The sequence below is a fragment of the Cydia amplana genome, chromosome Z (assembly GCF_948474715.1).
Source record: "Cydia amplana chromosome Z, ilCydAmpl1.1, whole genome shotgun sequence".
Classification (NCBI taxonomy): domain Eukaryota; kingdom Metazoa; phylum Arthropoda; class Insecta; order Lepidoptera; family Tortricidae; genus Cydia; species Cydia amplana.
Genome location: NC_086096.1, coordinates 33,994,972 through 34,016,130, shown reverse-complemented (window position 1 = coordinate 34,016,130; position 21,159 = coordinate 33,994,972). Strand labels below are relative to the sequence as shown.

Sequence of the window (21,159 nt, the reverse complement as noted above, 5' to 3'; positions counted from 1 at the left end):
TAAACTAGCCCTGAACTGTCAAATTTGACGTTTGTCAGTTAGGGCGGTACACACTTGCGATTTGCACTAAATCAAGAGACGATCAAACGTACATGGCGCATGTTGTGAGCCAGTACACTCGCAAGTTACGTTAAATTAGTAAGCACAAGTAATTAAACGACTTGGGTATTTTATGATAAGTATATCTTTATTTCACTCTCGTTGTGGACAATACAATATTTACATGGCATTAACACTTAGATATATAGCTGGTCCAGCAAATCTTGTCAGTAAAAAAAGGCGCGAAATTCAAATTTTCTATGGGACAATATCCCTTCGCGCTTACATTTTTCAAATTTGCTGCCTTTTTCTACTGACAAGATCTGCTTGACCAAGTATAATAATCAATCTACAAACTTGCGGTAGGTAAGGTCATTCTATTGTAATTAAAGATGTTAATTACATTTAATAACGTATCCAATTCCATACAGATAATTATTGCCCAATGCTGGTGTTATAGAATATGTTGGAAATATTATATTAATATAAATGATATTATTATAAATAAAACAAACAAATAAAAGTATAAGAATATTTTGGTAACGTAAATAAAGTTCAATATTAGAAACATAAATAAAATTTGTGCACAATATAAAAAACTAAAACTTGTTGAAATAAATGCAATATGTCAAACATAGGTATGAGTACAAGTGAAAATGCATTAGCTACGCTATCACTACACCGCAATTATATATAAATGAAAACCGCATTGAAATTAAAATTTACAACAAAGTGAACAAAACTTAAAATAAACTGTATTATTTTTTTAGTACCTAAGTGTAATTTTCCTTGAATAGGGAATATTACGCAAAACTCTTCGGGGCGCCACTAGCACAATCTGAGGGCTTACTACGAAACAAGAAAATCGATTCGTTATCTACCTCTCTTGTGTTTTCGAGCGATAAAGAGGCAGCTAACGAAATTTAGATTTTCGCGTTTCCCGGTAAACAAACCGCCTTGATGCATCAATGTCACATTTTATTATCTGTGAAAACTTGTAAAAAAACTGTTTAAGGCACAGTATGTATAAGTTACTTTATGGTTTACCATTTGTGCTAGTGCTGCACTCTGGCGGCAGAACATTGCAGTAACACGCTAGCTATTACGGTGAATTACTCAAATGTAAAAAATAAAGACCAAATAACAAAAATATGTGCATATAGTTATAGTCGATTAAACTAGATTAGTTAGTTTAATTAGTAGGTAAAGATGGTCAAGCAAATCTTGTCAGTAGAAAAAGGCGGCAAATTTGAAAAAATGTAGGCGCGAAGGGATATATCCCATGGAAAATTTGAGTTTCGCGCCTTTTTCTACTGACAAGATTTGCTTCACCATCTATACGATCGTGGCGGATTTATGCTTGAGTTAGACATTCAGTTGTTTGAAACTGGCTAACACTTTATAAATGCACCATATATTTATTGATCATACACCGAAGATTAGCTGAAGATATGTGTGTTGATTGCTTCTTTCTTTAGTTACCAGAATTATTTGAGCCCAAGAGAGCCAAGAACGCTTAGAAGTGTTAAGGTTACGCTATTAAAGTCTATTTTTTTATTCGGTAGACTAAAATGACATTTCATAGTATGAAATGACATTTTATGTTCATACTATGAAATGTCATTTTAGTCTATCGAATAAAAAAATAGACTTTAGGTACAATATAGGTAATCCACATTGGCTCGCCTGTGCCATCGACGTTGGAGTGTCTATTCCATTTTTGCATTTAACCAAATATCAAAGGTTCAAATATTACTTATACTTTATCTTTACACCGACTTGGCTGCGACAGTGTGACAGCACCATTATAAAGGCCTGTGCACACCGGATGCGTGTGCGTAGACGTGCACTTGCAGGTACGCGTTGTAATATACAAATCCTTATAAGAGACGGCACACAGCTTGCGTGACCTGTGCTTTTACCTACAGCTTCAAAATTTTAGCGTCTACGTACACCTACGTCATATTTGCAGGTCCCTTCATGTCTACAATACACACAAATTGTAATTATTGTCTAACTGCTAACAGTGCAAGTATCAGTTGCCATTTTGCATTAGTCAGTATACATAAAAACTTATACACATTAAACATACTATGCTGAGATCGGTAATATATCCTACAAGGTTATGGGATCAATACTGCTAGCAAGCTAGCATGTAATGAGAGGGTGTTTTAAAGTTTGTTACATAAGAAGTAAGTTAACCTAGCCGGTTTTAAAGTAAACTCTTTTCGTACGTTCACTAATTTCACTATTGAACCAAAAACAGCAAACTGGAGACGCCATATAAAAAAGATTCAGCCATTTAATGTTAACCGATTATCTAATCTATGACTCTAGCCCAGTGGTTCCTAACCTTTTCAGTCCGGTCACCCCTATGACTAACTAGGGAACCTGATTTTACCCCTCCTCCCAATGGTAATAAAAAATAAAACGTGTACGTTTGTTGTATTGTTATATGTATTAGGTTAGCTTATTACCCCCGTAAAATACCAGTTTTACCCCCACGGGGGTAATTACCCCCAGGTTAGGAACCACTGCTCTAGCCAGTAGATTCAAACTGCACACGCCACGGGTGCTATAAATATATTTTCTCTGCAGTTTTTTTGCCTCTGGTTTGCGAATTGCAATACAACAATGAAGGAACAGAGTTTGGAAAGAAACTTTCTCAGTATACCTCATGCCATCCTCCGTGATATCGCCTTAGCTGAAATGCTGTTTCATAAATTTATTGATATTTATAATAACTATATGTGCATCTAAATAATATACATACATGATGAAATGAACCCATCAATTTTTCAATTTTAGTAAATTTTGTCGATTTTCCTAAGAACTAGGTTTATAAGTCTTGTACAGTATCATTCCAAATAGTAAATGTATCGCCTTCTAAACCGCAAATAAGGTGTACACTTAAGTCGATTAATTCGGTAAACCAATAATCATACAATAATACGCCTGTGTTAAACTGATATTGATCATAATTATATACGTATATAAAAACCCAACACGATACACCCATGGAAGTATTTCAAACCACAGTATAATATTAAGATTGGTGGCCGTGTAAAATACTAGTCAATTGTAAATAACATAATTATTTTAAGACCAAAAAATAGGTATTGCAACAATCACAACATGGTAATAGCAGTACCGTAAACCTGGGTGAATAGGGACAAACCTTAAAATGCATCATTCGATTGAAAATAATAGTAGATTTTGTATGGTATAATTTGTGTGGGTATTTTTTAATAAATTGTCAGGTCAATCACGTCTTAACTTTTGTCATTATTCACCCCTGCCGTCTCTATTCACCCCGTTTGACGGTATATATTAATTAACAAATAACTATTGATAACAAAGAAAGGAAGGTATCCGGAAGAATTATATACTCTTATTATCGTGACACTACTAAATGTACAAAACTAAATAAGTACCTACCGTGGATTTGGACTTGTCAACATGTGAAAGCTTTACAGCCTTATTACTCTTATTAGTTATTTAATGTCCTTATTATCTGGACAGATATTAAAACATGTTAATTAGGGCAGTGTTAACGAATAAATAGTACATTTTGCAACGAGGGGGGTAATGACAATTTTGCTAACGAGGTCTATACGGTATATGCACGACAGCCGCAGACTGGCGTAGAAGAGAGAGAGAACAACGTTTTTCTGTCACTACGACCCTTAAAAAAAATCAGACAGCACCTGTCTTCTGTGTTTCATCTTTCTCTGTTCTACTACTATTGGTCTGTTTCGTATCACCTTTAGTTTCTTCGTATTTTGATAATAAATATTGGGCGAAGAAATCGTCCTTGCTTAAATCTAAGTTTTTATCACGGTCCTGGTTTACTGGGTAGTTGGATACATTATTGCTTATGTTGTGGAGTGCATCGACATTATCCGGCATTCTCTTGTTGTATAAAAGTTTCTTGTCAGGCTTGGAAGGGTAGACGGCGGGTTTTACCTGATCGTTTTTCGCTCTTATGCTCTTGGGTAGGGCTTCGGACTTTAGTTGGACGAGGGTAGTGTTCACAACGGAGCAATCGATCTGCATTAGTGTTACGTGGTCGGTCATCGTGGAATCTGGAAAAGATGAATGAAGTATTTAGTCATTAATGTTTAGAAAGTACAGGCAGAGTGTTTTTTGATGTTTGCTCGGATTTTATCGTTCTTCGCATCGTGTCTCTGAAAAGTGAAATTTCATACGGCAGATGTTCTCTCTAGGCTACGTAGTACAGCTGTGGGTCTACACTAACGGCCTGGCGGATTCGGCTAAGGCGACAACCATAGATGGGAAGAAAAGGTCCGACCGCTGTGTCTCGCTCCAACCTATGGCGACTTAGCCGAAGCCAGTCGCGCAATGTCATGGCTAAGGCGCAATGTGGACTCACCGTTCCCGGTCTTAGCGGGCAGTATGAGCGCCATCTTGGGCGGCGTGGTGACGTTGTGCGAGACGGCGGGCAACAGCAGGTGTTCTCCCTTGCCCACGCCGACCACGTAGAACGTGTCGTCGCGGCGGTGTAGCGCGCGGAGCAACGCGTTCCACTCGCCGAACTCACCGTATTCGTAGTCGGGCGTCACCTTTGAACGATATTAGAAATGTGTTATTCATATTCAGATACCCATACCCACTGTGTTCCAACTTACAAGTATTAACTGTTATTGGCCATCTGTTATGTGAGCATTCATATGTAAAACTTTTATTTACGGCTGTTGTTGTCCTAAATATCAATTAAACAGTGTAAATAACTGGTTTAGTTTGACGTAAATAAATGTATTTTCTTTCTAAATCGATGATGTCATAACCATAGAGAAATATAATAAGACAAAAGAGTGCTCACTCCATACATCAGTTTTGGTACCAAAAAGACTATTATTTTCACAGTCTATACAATACATCTAGCATATATAATGCTCAACAACATAAGACTTTCCGGTCGGTGCTACATCTATTGTCAAGTAGCAGTACTGGTAATTCCGCTACTCGATGCTAGATGTAGACTGTGAAAATAATAGTCTTTTTGGCACCAAAACTGATGTGTGGAGTGAGCAATCTATGTATTTTTTCCTCTATGCCATAACTATTTTCAGTTTTCATAACGTGGAAAAAAAATTAAGAGTAAAACGAAGAAAGAAAAAAACGTAAAGAAAGAAAATCAAATACGTCTTGTTCGAATGTTATCTCATTAACCGTCATCCGCCACCGTCAGGATATCGCGTCGTCAGAGACGTTGCCTTGGTCCCAAGTCACAATATATGATAAAGTTAGCATTAGAGGTTTTTAACATTTCGATGGGAGTGGAAGGGTTAATCAACTAATATAGATTCAATTACCGACAAAATCAACAATTGGCTACATTCCTACTAGTAATCAGGTTCTTTTTTAGAACTGTCAAAACGATTTGCTAATCTAATCTAATACCTTTAAACGAGCAATTCTTGTTTATTTATTTATTTATATATATATATATATTTCGGGGATCTCGAAAACGGCTCTAACGATTTCGATGAAATTTGCTATACGGGGGTTTTTGGGGGCGAAAAATCGATCTAGCTAGGTCTTATCTCTGGGAAAACGCACATTTTCGAGTTTTTATATATTTTCCGAGCGAAGCTCGGTCACCCAGATATTATGGAATGGAATTTATATGAAAACGTGTGTAGTGACGTCACAGTCAACTCACCTACTTTTTATATTTCCATCCGATTTATTAAATAGAAATCGTGTTTAAAAATAACTGGTATCTATGTTTTTCTAATAATTCTCTGGTGCTTTATTTCGTGCATGGTGTGAAATAATTTATTTTAAGTATAGGAAAGTACCCAATTGGTAGGATATTACAAACGTTTCTAAAATAAATTCACCTTCGGGTAAATAGTTTCGTAGTCCATCATAGCTGTTCCGAACTCGAGCTCCTTCCCCCGCCTCACGCGGCGGAGGCGCGGCTTCTCGTAGAAATTACCTTCTAGGTTCAACTTGTTGTAAAGCTTGTATGACCCGAAGAGACCTGAAATACATTAAGAAATCATAAAGGCATGGGCCTTATTCAATTAAAGCCATCATCATCTTGTCTGCGAGTTATGATTTTCTTCTGAATGATAGGCCCATGACTTTCAAAAAGTATACACAGACCATATTTAGGCTCCACTATCGATTTTATTATCAGTAAAATACTGACAAGGCCCCTTCTTATATTTTTTCAGACGTCAAATGATACCCATGAATAAGTTTTATAATATACTTAAAAGCTTTTTTAATACAATTGCTCAAAAAGTTTAGTTTATGTAGCTGCAAATCGTGCGTAAAGTTTGTTTTTTCACACTAGTGCTAAAAAGTAATCTAATTGATACTTTTTAAATAAATGAGTATTATTCGAGACCCGCTTATAAATGACCCACCTGAACAAGGCGCGATTGGGCATAAAGGAGTATTATTCGAGACCCAATAGTATTACTTGAACAATGCGCGATTGAATGAAGCTGTCTTTCGTACACTGCACTTAAGAATATAAATGTAATTAATTAGATATATATATATAAATATAAAGAAATAAAAATAGATTCATGTTTTTTTACATAATTTTATGTTCTGAAATAATAATACAATTTCTCTTTAATTGGCATAATGCTGACAACAGAATCCACATTGAAAAAAAAATGGCAATTAAAACTTTTTTATTCCCTTCCCGCCATTTTTATTCAACATTTAAGTGATTTATGTTTGTAATTGCCACGAACGTATCATAAGTTATAAAATAAAAATGAGTGATTCAGACGATTTTGGAGTTAATTTAACGGCACCAGATATCAAAGCAAAGGCATCCGTTGCAAGTGACAGTATAATATATTACCGGAAAAATCGAAAGCATTATACATTGCTGCCTATGAACATTTCGTCAACTGGAAACGAGAAAAGCAAACTGTATCATTCTCGGAAAACGTATTGTTGGCGTACTTTCTTGAATTATCTGAAAAATATCAGGCACCAACTATGTGGTCAAAATACTCAATGTTAAAAACAATGGTAAAAAATAAATAAAACTGTGTTTTTTATTTCATTGTAGTTTTTTCGCAATTGTATTAAAAAACGTTGTTCGACACACGTGCGGAAGTGTCATTTTCACTCGTCCCAAACCTCGGTACTCGTGCAAAATGACATACTTCTCGCACTTGTATCGAAAACTACTATTATTCATTGCAGTTACATTTACGTACTTATTTATATGATCCAAAAGTTGTCTACTTTCGTTTTAGTACGGTCCTTAATGTTCCCCTGCACCCTGTCTTTCAACCAGTGTTCGCTGTATATTTAGACCTCACCATTATTTTATTATAAGAAAAGTACCGACTGGGCCTCTTCTTCAGTTAATTGTTGGTCCAGTTGAAGTCTTACAACTTACCAGTAACTTTATTATCAGCGAAGTACCGGCTAGTCCTCCTCTTCGCCTTGGCTTCATTGTTCGTCCAGTTGAGCGTGGTGCCGCGTCCGATCCACCGCTTCAGCTCGACTGCGAGTCTAATGCTCTCGTTCTGATTGATGTGCCCCGTGTCTTTCGACAAGTGTTCACGATGTATACTTATAACTCACCGGTAACTTTATTATCAGCGAAGTACCGACTAGTCCTCCTCTTTTCCTTGGCTTCATTGTTCGTCCAGTTGAGCGTGGTGCCGCGTCCGATCCACCGCTTCAGCTCACCAGCGAGTCTAATGCTCTCGTTCTGATTGATGTGCCCCGTGTCTTTCGACAAGTGTTCACGATGTATACTTATAACTCACCGGTAACTTTATTATCAGCGAAGTACCGACTAGTCCTCCTCTTTTCCTTGGCTTCATTGTTCGTCCAGTTGAGCGTGGTGCCGCGTCCGATCCACCGCTTCAGCTCGCCAGCGAGTCTAATGCTCTCGTTCTGATTGATGTGCCCCGTGTCTTTCGACAAGTGTTCACGATGTATACTTATAACTCACCGGTAACTTTATTATCAGCGAAGTACCGACTAGTCCTCCTCTTTGCCCTGGCTTCATTGTTCGTCCAGTTGAGCGTGGTGCCGCGTCCGATCCACCGCTTCAGCTCGCCAGCGAGTCTAATGCTCTCGTTCTGATTGATGTGCCCCGTGTCTTTCGACAAGTGTTCACGATGTATACTTATAACTCACCGGTAACTTTATTATCAGCGAAGTACCGACTAGTCCTCCTCTTTGCCTTGGCTTCATTGTTCGTCCAGTTGAGCGTGGTGCCGCGTCCGATCCACCGCTTCAGCTCGCCAGCGAGTCTAAATGCTCTCGTTCTGATTGACGCGTCCTATGCCTTTCAACAAGAGTTCACGGTGTATACTTATAACTTACCGGTAACTTTATTATCAGCGAAGTACCGACTAGTCCTCCTCTTTGCCTTGGCTTCATTGTTCGTCCAGTTGAGCGTGGTGCCGCGTCCGATCCACCGCTTCAGCTCGACTGCGAGTCTAATGCTCTCATTCTGATTGATGTGCCCCGTGTCTTTCAACAAGTGTTCACGGTGTATACTTATAACTCACCGGTAACTTTATTATCAGCGAAGTACCGACTAGTCCTCCTCTTTGCCTTGGCTTCATTGTTCGTCCAGTTGAGCGTGGTGCCGCGTCCGATCGACCGCTTCAGCTCGCCAGCGAGTCTAATGCTCTCGTTCTGATTGACGAGTCCTATGCCTTTCAACAAGAGTTCACGGTGTATACTTATAACTTACCGGTAACTTTATTATCAGCGAAGTACCGACTAGTCCTCCTCTTTGCCTTGGCTTCATTGTTCGTCCAGTTGAGCGTGGTGCCGCGTCCGATCCACCGCTTCAGCTCGCCAGCGAGTCTAATGCTCTCATTCTGATTTATGTGACCCGCGTCTTTCACTGTTACGTTCTGACAGTCGGCGCTGTACGCGCTCTGGTTTGAGGCGTCTTGGAATTCTGAAATGTTGATTGAAATTGAATTGTGTAATGTGTTACTGGTTGATTGTAGACCGGAACCGAGTAATAGAGACTTTACTGCCTCGTGTGCTATTCGGTAACTCTGGTTGCCACTATACGCAAGTATCAAGTAGCAAATGCATGAACTCTCAATAAAAACTAATCAACATATAAACAAGTCCCAATGTAAAGAGCAGTCACACCCGTTTCCCACACTTACCTCTATCGACTTGACTTGGCTCGGGGACCTCTTTGATACCCTCTGACCACAATAAGTGTCTGGTGCCGACGTGAGTGCCAGAAGGCCCCACCAGTGGTTTAGAACCCCACCTGAGACCAAACATTTAGATTTTTAGTAAGTCGAAAATAGGAGCAAAATAGCATAAAACGGCAATAATTTCCGAGAAACTAAACCTATTTACACCGTGGTTACCTTTTACTTTGTGATTGATAAGTACATGATTTTTATGTATTGGATTTTAGATGTCGATTGTAAGTATTCCGCCCGATGTGTACAAAGTATTGATTTTATTATATTTGTGTTAAGGAAGTAAACCAAATGTATACAATCCATATCTAAACAGATTTTTTTCCGTAAGACCAAACGCAGGAAGGAGAAAGTGCCACGAAATGGTTTCATCTCATCATGATGCTATCGACTCCCAGTGCTGATCTTCCGATGAGACCATCTGGTGAAGTGCTCACGGAAGGAAAAAAATATAATCAAACGAAAAAGAAAAAAAAACTTAGAATAGACGGTTTTTTTTTACAAATAATGAATCTTAAACCAGTAAACATACCCGGTCTAAACGAAATAAGGAATATATAAAAGCTACTCACCCTAAAATGTTGAAGTTGACCGACACCATGAACACCATAGCGCACAACACGGCGATGTTCTTCTTAGGTATCAACACCCTCCCGTCCAAACGCGGGATCTGTGGTGATAAATATTATATTGCTCAAAAATCGTTTGAATTTGTCGCTGGTGATAAATCCGTGAAAGAATGAGGTAACATCGATAATCTAATTTGTACAGCAAGTCGGGAGTCGTGCCCGGCCTGAGTTGATTGAAAAACTGGGTTGATTCCTAATGGCAAAATACGAGTTTTTGCGAACAGTGCAGTATACTACTACTTATTGTATGAGTGCCTGGCGGCTTCGGCCTCGGTGTCCCTACCTGGGACAGGGAGCTGGCTCCGTAGCTCGGTGTTCTCTGTGCTATACTGCTGCGAGCATCAGACAGAGCCACTGTGCTAGATGACACACAGACTGAATGGTGAAGTGGTGGGCTGGATTGTTCTGTCTAGTGGTTGAGATGGTCTGTGAGATACCGGTTCAGTATGCGTACCTTGCGGCCCCTCGGGGGGCAGAGAGCTAGCTGGCTCCGGAGCTCGGTGTTCTCTGTGCTATACTGCTGTGAGCATCAGACAGAGCCACTGTGCTCGTGTAGATGATACACAGACTGAATGGTGAAGTGGTGGGCTGGATTGTTCTGTCTAGTGGTTGAGGTGGTCAGTGAGATACCGGTTCAGTATGTACCTTGCGGCCCCTCGGGGGGCAGAGAGCTAGCTGGCTCCGGAGCTCGGTGTTCTCTGTGCTATACTGCTGTGAGCATCAGACAGAGCCACTGTGCTAGATGACACACAGACTGAATGGTGAAGTGGTGGGCTGGATTGTTCTGTCTAGTGGTTGAGATGGTCTGTGAGATACCGGTTCAGTATGCGTACCTTGCGGCCCCTCGGGGGGCAGAGAGCTAGCTGGCTCCGGAGCTCGGTGTTCTCTGTGCTATACTGCTGTGAGCATCAGACAGAGCCACTGTGCTCGTGTAGATGATACACAGACTGAATGGTGAAGTGGTGGGCTGGATTGTTCTGTCTAGTGGTTGAGGTGGTCAGTGAGATACCGGTTCAGTATGCGTACCTTGCAGCCCCTCGGGGGGCAGAGAGCTAGCTGGCTCCGCAGCTCGGTGTTCTCTGTGCTATACTGCTGTGAGCATCAGACAGAGCCACTGTGCTAGATGACACACAGACTGAATGGTGAAGTGGTGGGCTGGATTGTTCTGTCTAGTGGTTGAGATGGTCTGTGAGATACCGGTTCAGTATGCGTACCTTGCGGCCCCTCGGGGGGCAGAGAGCTAGCTGGCTCCGGAGCTCGGTGTTCTCTGTGCTATACTGCTGTGAGCATCAGACAGAGCCACTGTGCTCGTGTAGATGATACACAGACTGAATGGTGAAGTGGTGGGCTGGATTGTTCTGTCTAGTGGTTGAGGTGGTCAGTGAGATACCGGTTCAGTATGCGTACCTTGCGGCCCCTCGGGGGGCAGAGAGCTAGCTGGCTCCGCAGCTCGGTGTTCTCTGTGCTATACTGCTGTGAGCATCAGACAGAGCCACTGAGCTCATGTAGATGACACACAGACTGAATGGTGAAGTGGTGGGCTGGATTGTTCTGTCTAGTGGTTGAGGTGGTCAGTGAGATACCGGTTCAGTATGTACCTTGCGGCCCCTCGGGGGGCAAAGAGCTAGCTGGCTCCGGAGCTCGGTGTTCTCTGTGCTATACTGCTGTGAGCATCAGACAGAGCCACTGTGCTAGATGACACACAGACTGAATGGTGAAGTGGTGGGCTGGATTGTTCTGTCTAGTGGTTGAGATGGTCTGTGAGATACCGGTTCAGTATGCGTACCTTGCGGCCCCTAGGGGGGCAGAGAGCTAGCTGGCTCCGGAGCTCGGTGTTCTCTGTGCTATACTGCTGTGAGCATCAGACAGAGCCACTGTGCTCGTGTAGATGATACACAGACTGAATGGTGAAGTGGTGGGCTGGATTGTTCTGTCTAGTGGTTGAGGTGGTCAGTGAGATACCGGTTCAGTATGCGTACCTTGCGGCCCCTCGGGGGGCAGAGAGCTAGCTGGCTCCGGAGCTCGGTGTTCTCTGTGCTATACTGCTGCGAGCATTAGACAGAGCCACTGTGCTCGTGTAGATGACACACAGACTGAATGGTGAAGTGGTGGGCTGGATTGTTCTGTCTAGTGGTTGAGGTGGTCAGTGAGATACCGGTTCAGTATGCGTACCTTGCGGCCCCTCGGGGGGCAGAGAGCTAGCTGGCTCCGGAGCTCGGTGTTCTCTGTGCTATACTGCTGCGAGCATTAGACAGAGCCACTGTGCTCGTGTAGATGACACACAGACTGAATGGTGAAGTGGTGGGCTGGATTGTTCTGTCTAGTGGTTGAGATGGTCTGTGAGATACCGGTTCAGTATGCGTACCTTGCGGCCCCTCGGGGGGCAGAGAGCTAGCTGGCTCCGGAGCTCGGTGTTCTCTGTGCTATACTGCTGTGAGCATCAGACAGAGCCACTGTGCTCGTGTAGATGATACACAGACTGAATGGTGAAGTGGTGGGCTGGATTGTTCTGTCTAGTGGTTGAGGTGGTCAGTGAGATACCGGTTCAGTATGCGTACCTTGCGGCCCCTCGGGGGGCAGAGAGCTAGCTGGCTCCGCAGCTCGGTGTTCTCTGTGCTATACTGCTGTGAGCATCAGACAGAGCCACTGAGCTCATGTAGATGACACACAGACTGAATGGTGAAGTGGTGGGCTGGATTGTTCTGTCTAGTGGTTGAGGTGGTCAGTGAGATACCGGTTCAGTATGTACCTTGCGGCCCCTCGGGGGGCAAAGAGCTAGCTGGCTCCGGAGCTCGGTGTTCTCTGTGCTATACTGCTGTGAGCATCAGACAGAGCCACTGTGCTAGATGACACACAGACTGAATGGTGAAGTGGTGGGCTGGATTGTTCTGTCTAGTGGTTGAGATGGTCTGTGAGATACCGGTTCAGTATGCGTACCTTGCGGCCCCTAGGGGGGCAGAGAGCTAGCTGGCTCCGGAGCTCGGTGTTCTCTGTGCTATACTGCTGTGAGCATCAGACAGAGCCACTGTGCTCGTGTAGATGATACACAGACTGAATGGTGAAGTGGTGGGCTGGATTGTTCTGTCTAGTGGTTGAGGTGGTCAGTGAGATACCGGTTCAGTATGCGTACCTTGCGGCCCCTCGGGGGGCAGAGAGCTAGCTGGCTCCGGAGCTCGGTGTTCTCTGTGCTATACTGCTGCGAGCATTAGACAGAGCCACTGTGCTCGTGTAGATGACACACAGACTGAATGGTGAAGTGGTGAGCTGGATTGTTCTGTCTAGTGGTTGAGGTGGTCAGTGAGATACCGGTTCAGTATGCGTACCTTGCGGCCCCTCGGGGGGCAGAGAGCTAGCTGGCTCCGGAGCTCGGTGTTCTCTGTGCTATACTGCTGCGAGCATTAGACAGAGCCACTGTGCTCGTGTAGATGACACACAGACTGAATGGTGAAGTGGTGGGCTGGATTGTTGTGTCTAGTGGTTGAGGTGGTCTGTGTGATACCGGTTCAGTATGTACCTTGCGGCCCCTCGGGGGGCAGAGAGCTAGCTGGCTCCGGAGCTCGGTGTTCTCTGTGCTATACTGCTGTGAGCATCAGACAGAGCCACTGTGCTAAATGACACCCAGACTGAATGGTGAAGTGGTGGGCTGGATTGTTGTGTCTAGTGGTTGAGGTGGTCAGTGAGATACCGGTTCAGTATGCGTACCTTGCGGCCCCTCGGGGGGCAGAGAGCTAGCTGGCTCCGGAGCTCGGTGTTCTCTGTGCTATACTGCTGTGAGCATCAGACAGAGCCACTGTGCTCGTGTAGATGATACACAGACTGAATGGTGAAGTGGTGGGCTGGATTGTTCTGTCTAGTGGTTGAGGTGGTCAGTGAGATACCGGTTCAGTATGCGTACCTTGCAGCCCCTCGGGGGGCAGAGAGCTAGCTGGCTCCGCAGCTCGGTGTTCTCTGTGCTATACTGCTGTGAGCATCAGACAGAGCCACTGTGCTAGATGACACACAGACTGAATGGTGAAGTGGTGGGCTGGATTGTTCTGTCTAGTGGTTGAGATGGTCTGTGAGATACCGGTTCAGTATGCGTACCTTGCGGCCCCTCGGGGGGCAGAGAGCTAGCTGGCTCCGGAGCTCGGTGTTCTCTGTGCTATACTGCTGTGAGCATCAGACAGAGCCACTGTGCTCGTGTAGATGATACACAGACTGAATGGTGAAGTGGTGGGCTGGATTGTTCTGTCTAGTGGTTGAGGTGGTCAGTGAGATACCGGTTCAGTATGCGTACCTTGCGGCCCCTCGGGGGGCAGAGAGCTAGCTGGCTCCGCAGCTCGGTGTTCTCTGTGCTATACTGCTGTGAGCATCAGACAGAGCCACTGAGCTCATGTAGATGACACACAGACTGAATGGTGAAGTGGTGGGCTGGATTGTTCTGTCTAGTGGTTGAGGTGGTCAGTGAGATACCGGTTCAGTATGTACCTTGCGGCCCCTCGGGGGGCAAAGAGCTAGCTGGCTCCGGAGCTCGGTGTTCTCTGTGCTATACTGCTGTGAGCATCAGACAGAGCCACTGTGCTAGATGACACACAGACTGAATGGTGAAGTGGTGGGCTGGATTGTTCTGTCTAGTGGTTGAGATGGTCTGTGAGATACCGGTTCAGTATGCGTACCTTGCGGCCCCTCGGGGGGCAGAGAGCTAGCTGGCTCCGGAGCTCGGTGTTCTCTGTGCTATACTGCTGTGAGCATCAGACAGAGCCACTGTGCTCGTGTAGATGACACACAGACTGAATGGTGACGTGGTGGGCTGGATTGTTATGTCTAGTGGTTGAGGTGGTCAGTGAGATACCGGTTCAGTATGCGTACCTTGCGGCCCCTCGGGGGGCAGAGAGCTAGCTGGCTCCGGAGCTCGGTGTTCTCTGTGCTATACTGCTGTGAGCATCAGACAGAGCCACTGTGCTCGTGTAGATGACACACAGACTGAATGGTGACGTGGTGGGCTGGATTGTTATGTCTAGTGGTTGAGGTGGTCAGTGAGATACCGGTTCAGTATGCGTACCTTGCGGCCCCTCGGGGGGCAGAGAGCTAGCTGGCTCCGGAGCTCGGTGTTCTCTCGTCTCAGCTGCGCGATCTCGTTATGAGCTTCCATCAGTTGGTGCTGGAGGGAGAGTACATAGTCTTTCTTCTTCTGACGCGATTGGCACGCTGATTCACTGTTATATTAGAAAAAGACATGCTTCTAAATTAGACGTCGTGATTGTAAAGTCTATTTTTTTATTCGGTAGACTAAAATGACATTTCATAGTATGGAATGACACATGATGTTCATACTATGAAATGTCATTTTAGTCTACCGAATAAAAAAATAGACTATAAGTCCGCGTAAAATTGAAATAGTAGTTTGTGTTACAAGGGATCAAAATTATATATTTCCGTCAAGGGCGTACATTGAATCCTGAATGAAGCGATGGATCCTCACTACGTTCGGGATTCTAAGGTAGAATTCTGAGCGTAATGAGGGATTCAAGTGTTAACGCCCAAGACGAAATAATTTTGATACCGTGTGACACACACTTACTACTTTTCACATCAACTATGAGGAAAAAAAAATTAGTGTTGACGCAATCTGATGCTTAAACAGATTATTTAAGGCTTAAATAAATAATTATTTTTTTAGCTTAAATTTTAAGCTAAAAAAATAATGTGGAAATAAAATGTAAAAATAGTGTGCAGAACAGAAAAGTGCCACTTTGATCCCTCCTAGCAGGGAAGAAAAGTTCTTTTCTGAATAGGTGTGAAAACTACATTCATATGTAATGGCGGCAAGTAAATGCTGAACTGTGACTATCGACATGTGCGAAGTACGTCAAAGTTAAGTGAACAATTGTCACAGACGAGAGAAATATCGAAGCAATATTTGGTTTTATTTCTGTTGGGGCGGCGTTTCTATCGGCGTTCTGATTGATGGATATATTCCTCGCACCCACCTCCACTTCATTTCTCGTGAACGTTTACCCTAAGAGTCCTCTTTATCTTTTTACCATGTTACAGTGTGTGATCCTTATAGACACTTATGATTCACTATTGCTTTAGAAACCTAAATGCATTGGCATAAGGTGCAAGTTAGCTTGATACCGGAATGGTACTTTTTTTAATACTTACCGATTCTTTATCATCCTTTGTTGTTTCTTCAACGCTTTGATTTCTTCTTCAGTTAAATTAGATAAGTCTACAGAGCTTAGGGAGTTATCGTCTGTGGTGATTGGTTTTTGTACTCCTCCATTTGAACTGGCGTTCGGTACCGCGGGCAACAATACTATATTGTTTCGAGGCGGCGACACCTGAAATATGTAACATTCATGATTAACCTTTTAACCGCCGTAGTCTGATATATAAGACATACAATATCCAGCTCATTTCGCCAATAAGCAAGACAAAACTACGTGTAACTTCGTACGGACGGGGAACACGCTCGATGAATAATTCTAAGCGGAAAGAAATATAGATAGTTTTTTTTTCCTAGACATCTAGGGGCGCCCTGATTGCACCCCTAGACTCGGTGCACGGCGTTGCACACACCCGCTTTCTCAGCTCAAAAATGCACGGAGCTAGAACTTTAAATTTCACTTACCTTTCTTTGGTAGTTGACTTTATGAGGTAAAGGAGATATGGCGATCTTGCCCCCTATCGTGCTTTCCGGAATGTTAGCTTGATCCAACAGCAAACTGGGCACTTTTTTCTGATCGACCACCAGCTTAATTTGTTTGTTCACAACTTGGTCTTTGACTGTGGGTGAGCTGTGCTCATTGACTACTTTGAAATAATTTGGTCTGTTTGGTAGGCGGCCATTGACTACAAGTAGAAAAGAGAGATTATTCACAATAATAATGTTTATTTAAGCAGCAAATATTTTGTATTATTTAGTTTTTGTTGCTAGTAATTAATTATACACATGATAGATAGTTTTCAGTGACCTCTAATAATATAATAAAATAAGGGTGACAGCTGGCAACTAGAGTTGCCAAAAGCTTGTGAGTGGATAATACAAAGAAAGAGTGAGAAAAAGTTTTATATGCAAAACTTCTACTCACTCAATTTTCAGAATTTTAGCAACAATAACTAGTACCAGACATAAATATACTCGTATGTTACGTAAATATTCATGACAAGTTTCATGTCATTTATGCAAGTCGTTTTAAAATGAGAGCGTAACTTCGATATGGGAGCGGCTTTTAGGCAACAGGTTCGTGTGACCCTTTAAATTTTAAAAAAAATTCCATGCTGACTTTTTTACATTGCAAAAGTAGCAGCTTCACACAGCTGGAATGCCAATATTTGTTATAGAATAATGGAGATTTTCTGCCATTAGCTACATACCTTGACAAGCATCCTTATCCACGGGTTGGGTTTTCGTGAAGTTTTGATTTATGGTTGTACTTTCATATTTGATTCCCTGAAACAATTTTTTTTAAGGAGAATCCCTTCAATTGGAGGAAGTAAATACATATACATATAATCACGCGGTAGGCAGAGGCCACGGATTTCCACTTGCTATGATCCAGACATACCTCTTTCGCTTCCTTCACTTTCATAACATTCCTCATACACGCTCGCCGGTTTAGCTGACCGGCAGGCTCAGCACGGTTCCATTTTTATCAACTATCACTATGCCTGTCACTTTCGCACTTACATACTTGTTAGAACGTGACAGGCATGGTGATAAACTATAAAAATGCGACCGTGCTACTAGGGCTGGCCTTTCTTCAGGATTTCCCCGACCTGATCAGAGAAAGTCCGCCAAGGTCTACCTCTTCCAACTCCCTCTTCTTTTTCTTCTTATGGAGAAAGTAGATATAGCAAAGGTCATTCACCTCTATTTTGATGACTCCATTCTCGATGGCGACCACCGGCCTGTGGTGCGGCCGGGCCTGTGTATGTTCCGGCGGCCTGACATTTGGCGGCTGTACAGTCAACGATGGAACGGCGTTGGAGGAATCTGTTACACGTGAAAGGGATGAAAATATCTGTTCTGTGCTAACTATGTGATATTTTATCTTCACACACCAACCGCTTCAATATCAACAATTTATTTTGGAATTTGGATCATGCCCTTTATAGCTTGAGCACAGGATAATAGGGATGATGACACATGTTGAATTTTATAACAAAATCTAGTAAAATAGATAGCAAACGAGCAATTTATCACAATAATGTGGATATTAAAATAAAATATTGAAAAATTACAAAATTGCAGGACCTGAAAGTTTCAAAATTTAAGTTTTTTTTAACTTCCAAAAACGATAAAAGTAAGGGTACCATTCGATTCCTTACGTTTCATCCAAAAAAATATTGTATAGCAACTATATACATAAACGCAATATTTCACCGACAAAAACGCAATTTTCTTGTTTTGTCCATACTACAAGATGGGCGATGACGTCACGGCCTCTGGCCGTTTTGTATAGGGCGTTTCGCGAGTGAAGTGCGACTGTCGGACTTTGACTACAATTTCTGACATTTGTGTTACTTTAGTGCAATGGGTCCCATATAGACATTTGATCCTAAAAACAAACCCGATCGATTGATACCATAAAAAAAAAAATAGTCATGTAGCCTATTGAACGAGTTTTCTTTTTAGGCTGCGGACTGCATGCACACAGCGCGCGTCTAGGTGAGCACGTCGGGGTGCGGTGACCGCCGCGGCCGCCGCTGTCGCCCAAAACAGATTCATTCAAGTCTATACATATATAGCTGGTCAAGCAGATCTTGTCAGTAGAAAAAGGCGGCAAATTTGAAAAATGTAGGCGCGAAGGTATATCAACCCATAGAAAATTTTAAATTCGCGTTTTGATCGTTTTTGTGTGGTTGCAGTCTGCGGCCTTACAGACATATATTATTTATTGCTTTATTAATCAATATCTGGGTGACCGAGCTTCGCTCGGAAAACATATAATGACTCGGAAATGCGCGTTTTCCCAGAGATAAGACCTAGCTAGATCGATTTTTAGCCCCCGAAAACCCCTATATACCAAATTTCATCGAAATCGTTAGAGAAGATAAATAAATAAACAAGAATTGCTCGTTTAAAGGTATTAGATAATATGACAAAATTTTAAGCATACCACATTTCTGTAGGAACTGTTCTATATCTTCTAAATTCAAATTATTTGCAGGTTCATCTTCAAAACTGGAGATCCAATCAAATGGTGACACAGAAGAATCTCTGGGGGTATTTGAGGAGCTGCTGCAATTACAAATAAATGTATTAATGATGCTTCAAATGAATAAACTCTATAGGTGGGATTGGCGTTGGCGAGATGACCTTGACGCCTTTGACAGGAACTGGTGGGAGATGGGTCAAGACCGGGATACGTGGAAAGGGAGGTCTTTGCCCAGCAGTGGGGCACTCTAGGCTCATATAAATATAAATAAAATAATAGGTGGGATTGGTTAAGTTAGGTGTGTTTTATGGTTAGTAGTTATACCAACGAGATTCATCAGTAATTTGCTCAATTCCTTTCTTTTTTACAGAATAAATCTAGGGGACAACTGCTTTCACCTTGTAATTAAGGCACACATTCCTACCCATATTACTAATTACTTCAATGTAATTTAAATTAGACCATTATAAATCAAATTGGAACAGAGTTGCACTTCTTTCATTTAGTTTTATTAATAAAAAAGATATTCAACCATATATTTCCTTCACTATTGATTACAATTTTAAATTGCATTTTTTTTGTATAGTGTGCCTTAGGAGGATAAAACAACAAAATAAAATGCAGAAATCAAGAGGATAAACAACAGGTCTTATCACTTGAAAGCGATCTCTTCCAGACAACCTTTAGGTAGCAGAATTTAATAAATTCATGTCATGCATACAAAATATAACAAGAAGAAGAAATATATAAGAAGTTTCCTATGCTAAAATGTACATACTTTTTGGAGTCATCATCACTGCTCGAGTCTGAATTGCTACTATCATTGGAAGACGATTTGATGCTCTGTATTGGTGAAACTGGCGGAATAAGGAATGAAGCGGCATCTGCTAATATCTCACTTGGAGATGCATTAGTTGCATCCAACACTGAGGACCATTGGTAGTCTTTTGTTAACTGCTCAAGAAAATCATCACCTGAAATTTAAAAGGTCTATTGAGATTTTGAAAGTATAAATAAAGTAAAATCAATAAAATTAGGTAAGTTTGAAGCACCTTATTCTAGGTGGAAAAAAACACCAAATCTCAATTTGGCACAAATGTAATTTTCTGTTGAGTTACAAAAACTCCATGTTTTCATTAAAATAGAATCACAAAACAATTGTGGGAAATATATTGCCACTGCCTTATAATGGTTTAAATCAGAGTAATGCAATAAAGTTAGGGAGGGACTAATGTACAAGGCTTAATTTGCTTAAACTTGAGGCCCTGAGTCATAGATTAGTATAATAACCACTTCAAGTATTTACTACGAATTTAATAAAGAGAGAACCAACAATATTCAGTAACGCCGCATTTATATTACTACAAAAATAAAGATAGTAATGATGATAAGGCAATCAGAAGGTTTCACTTATATACTGTTTATAAATACAATTTCAGCAGGTGCAGGCATGCGTGTAAAAAGAGTGTTCAAGGTCAAATAACGCGTAAAAACCACGTATGTAGCGGATATTGTATTTAAAGTATGTATTGCGATAGTTTGTTGGTAATAACGTTACACATTAAAATGTTGTGCAGTCAGCACAGAAAACAATAGAGCGTGAGAAGACATAACAATATAAGCGCATTGTTATTATAGTAAACGAAACAAAGCCGGAAAAACGATGGGTGTAATAATAAGATTATATTTACCATACAAGTATTCTTTATTGTCAAGCAAAATATCAACATCCATTAGGCTGTCCTAAATTTGCTTGGCTGTAAACACAAATAATTATTTCTATATCATTAGCTTATTTTTATAATTCAACAATTCCAGTGATAAATAATGGAAAATAATGAGAAACACGCTAAATATGATCTATGAATGATCGGTACACGAAATGTCATAAAGACCCACAGAACCATCACAGCAGACTCCACAGAGTATATAATAATATATAGCTGGTCAAGCATATCTTGTCAGTAAAAAAGGCGCAAAATTCAAAGTTTCTAGTATGGGACGATATTCCTTCGCGCCTACATTTTTCAAATTTGCCGCCTATTTCTATTGAAAAGATTTGCTTGACCAGCAATGTGATATTGACAATCAAAGAGTAAGTATATTAGAGATCTGTTTCTCGCTCTCAAGCCATTACACACTACCGCA

General features: G+C 41.8%; 1 protein-coding gene across 1 annotated transcript; it reads right to left on the bottom strand.

Annotated features, from left to right (window-relative positions):
* Positions 1-3,731: 3,731 nt before the first annotated feature.
* LOC134660686 (uncharacterized) lies at positions 3,732-20,858 on the bottom strand. The gene is made up of 20 exons (XM_063516466.1): positions 20,703-20,858; positions 19,790-19,985; positions 18,973-19,094; positions 17,722-17,846; positions 17,228-17,303; positions 16,482-16,702; positions 16,013-16,191; positions 14,910-15,063; positions 9,812-9,909; positions 9,192-9,301; positions 8,755-8,971; positions 8,571-8,686; positions 8,383-8,532; positions 8,006-8,155; positions 7,818-7,967; positions 7,630-7,779; positions 7,442-7,591; positions 5,907-6,049; positions 4,433-4,622; positions 3,732-4,124 (listed from the first exon to the last, which is right to left on the bottom strand). The coding sequence occupies exons 1-20, from the start codon at positions 20,743-20,745 to the stop codon at positions 3,736-3,738; spliced, it is 3,129 nt and encodes a 1,042-aa protein (XP_063372536.1). The 5' UTR covers positions 20,746-20,858; the 3' UTR covers positions 3,732-3,735.
* Between the last annotated feature and the right edge of the window lie 301 nt (positions 20,859-21,159).

Bases quoted from the DNA above. Each gene is read 5' to 3' on its own strand.
- LOC134660686 (XM_063516466.1), bottom strand. From the start codon at position 20,745: ATGGATGTTGATATTTTGCTTGACAATAAAGAATACTTGTATG. The intron at 17,847-18,972 runs GTATGCTTAAAA...CACGTGTAACAG, and splicing joins ACAGTTCCTACAGAAATGTG to ATTCCTCCAACGCCGTTCCA. The intron at 7,968-8,005 runs GTGAGTTATAAG...ACTTGTCGAAAG, and splicing joins CGCTGATAATAAAGTTACCG to ACACGGGGCACATCAATCAG.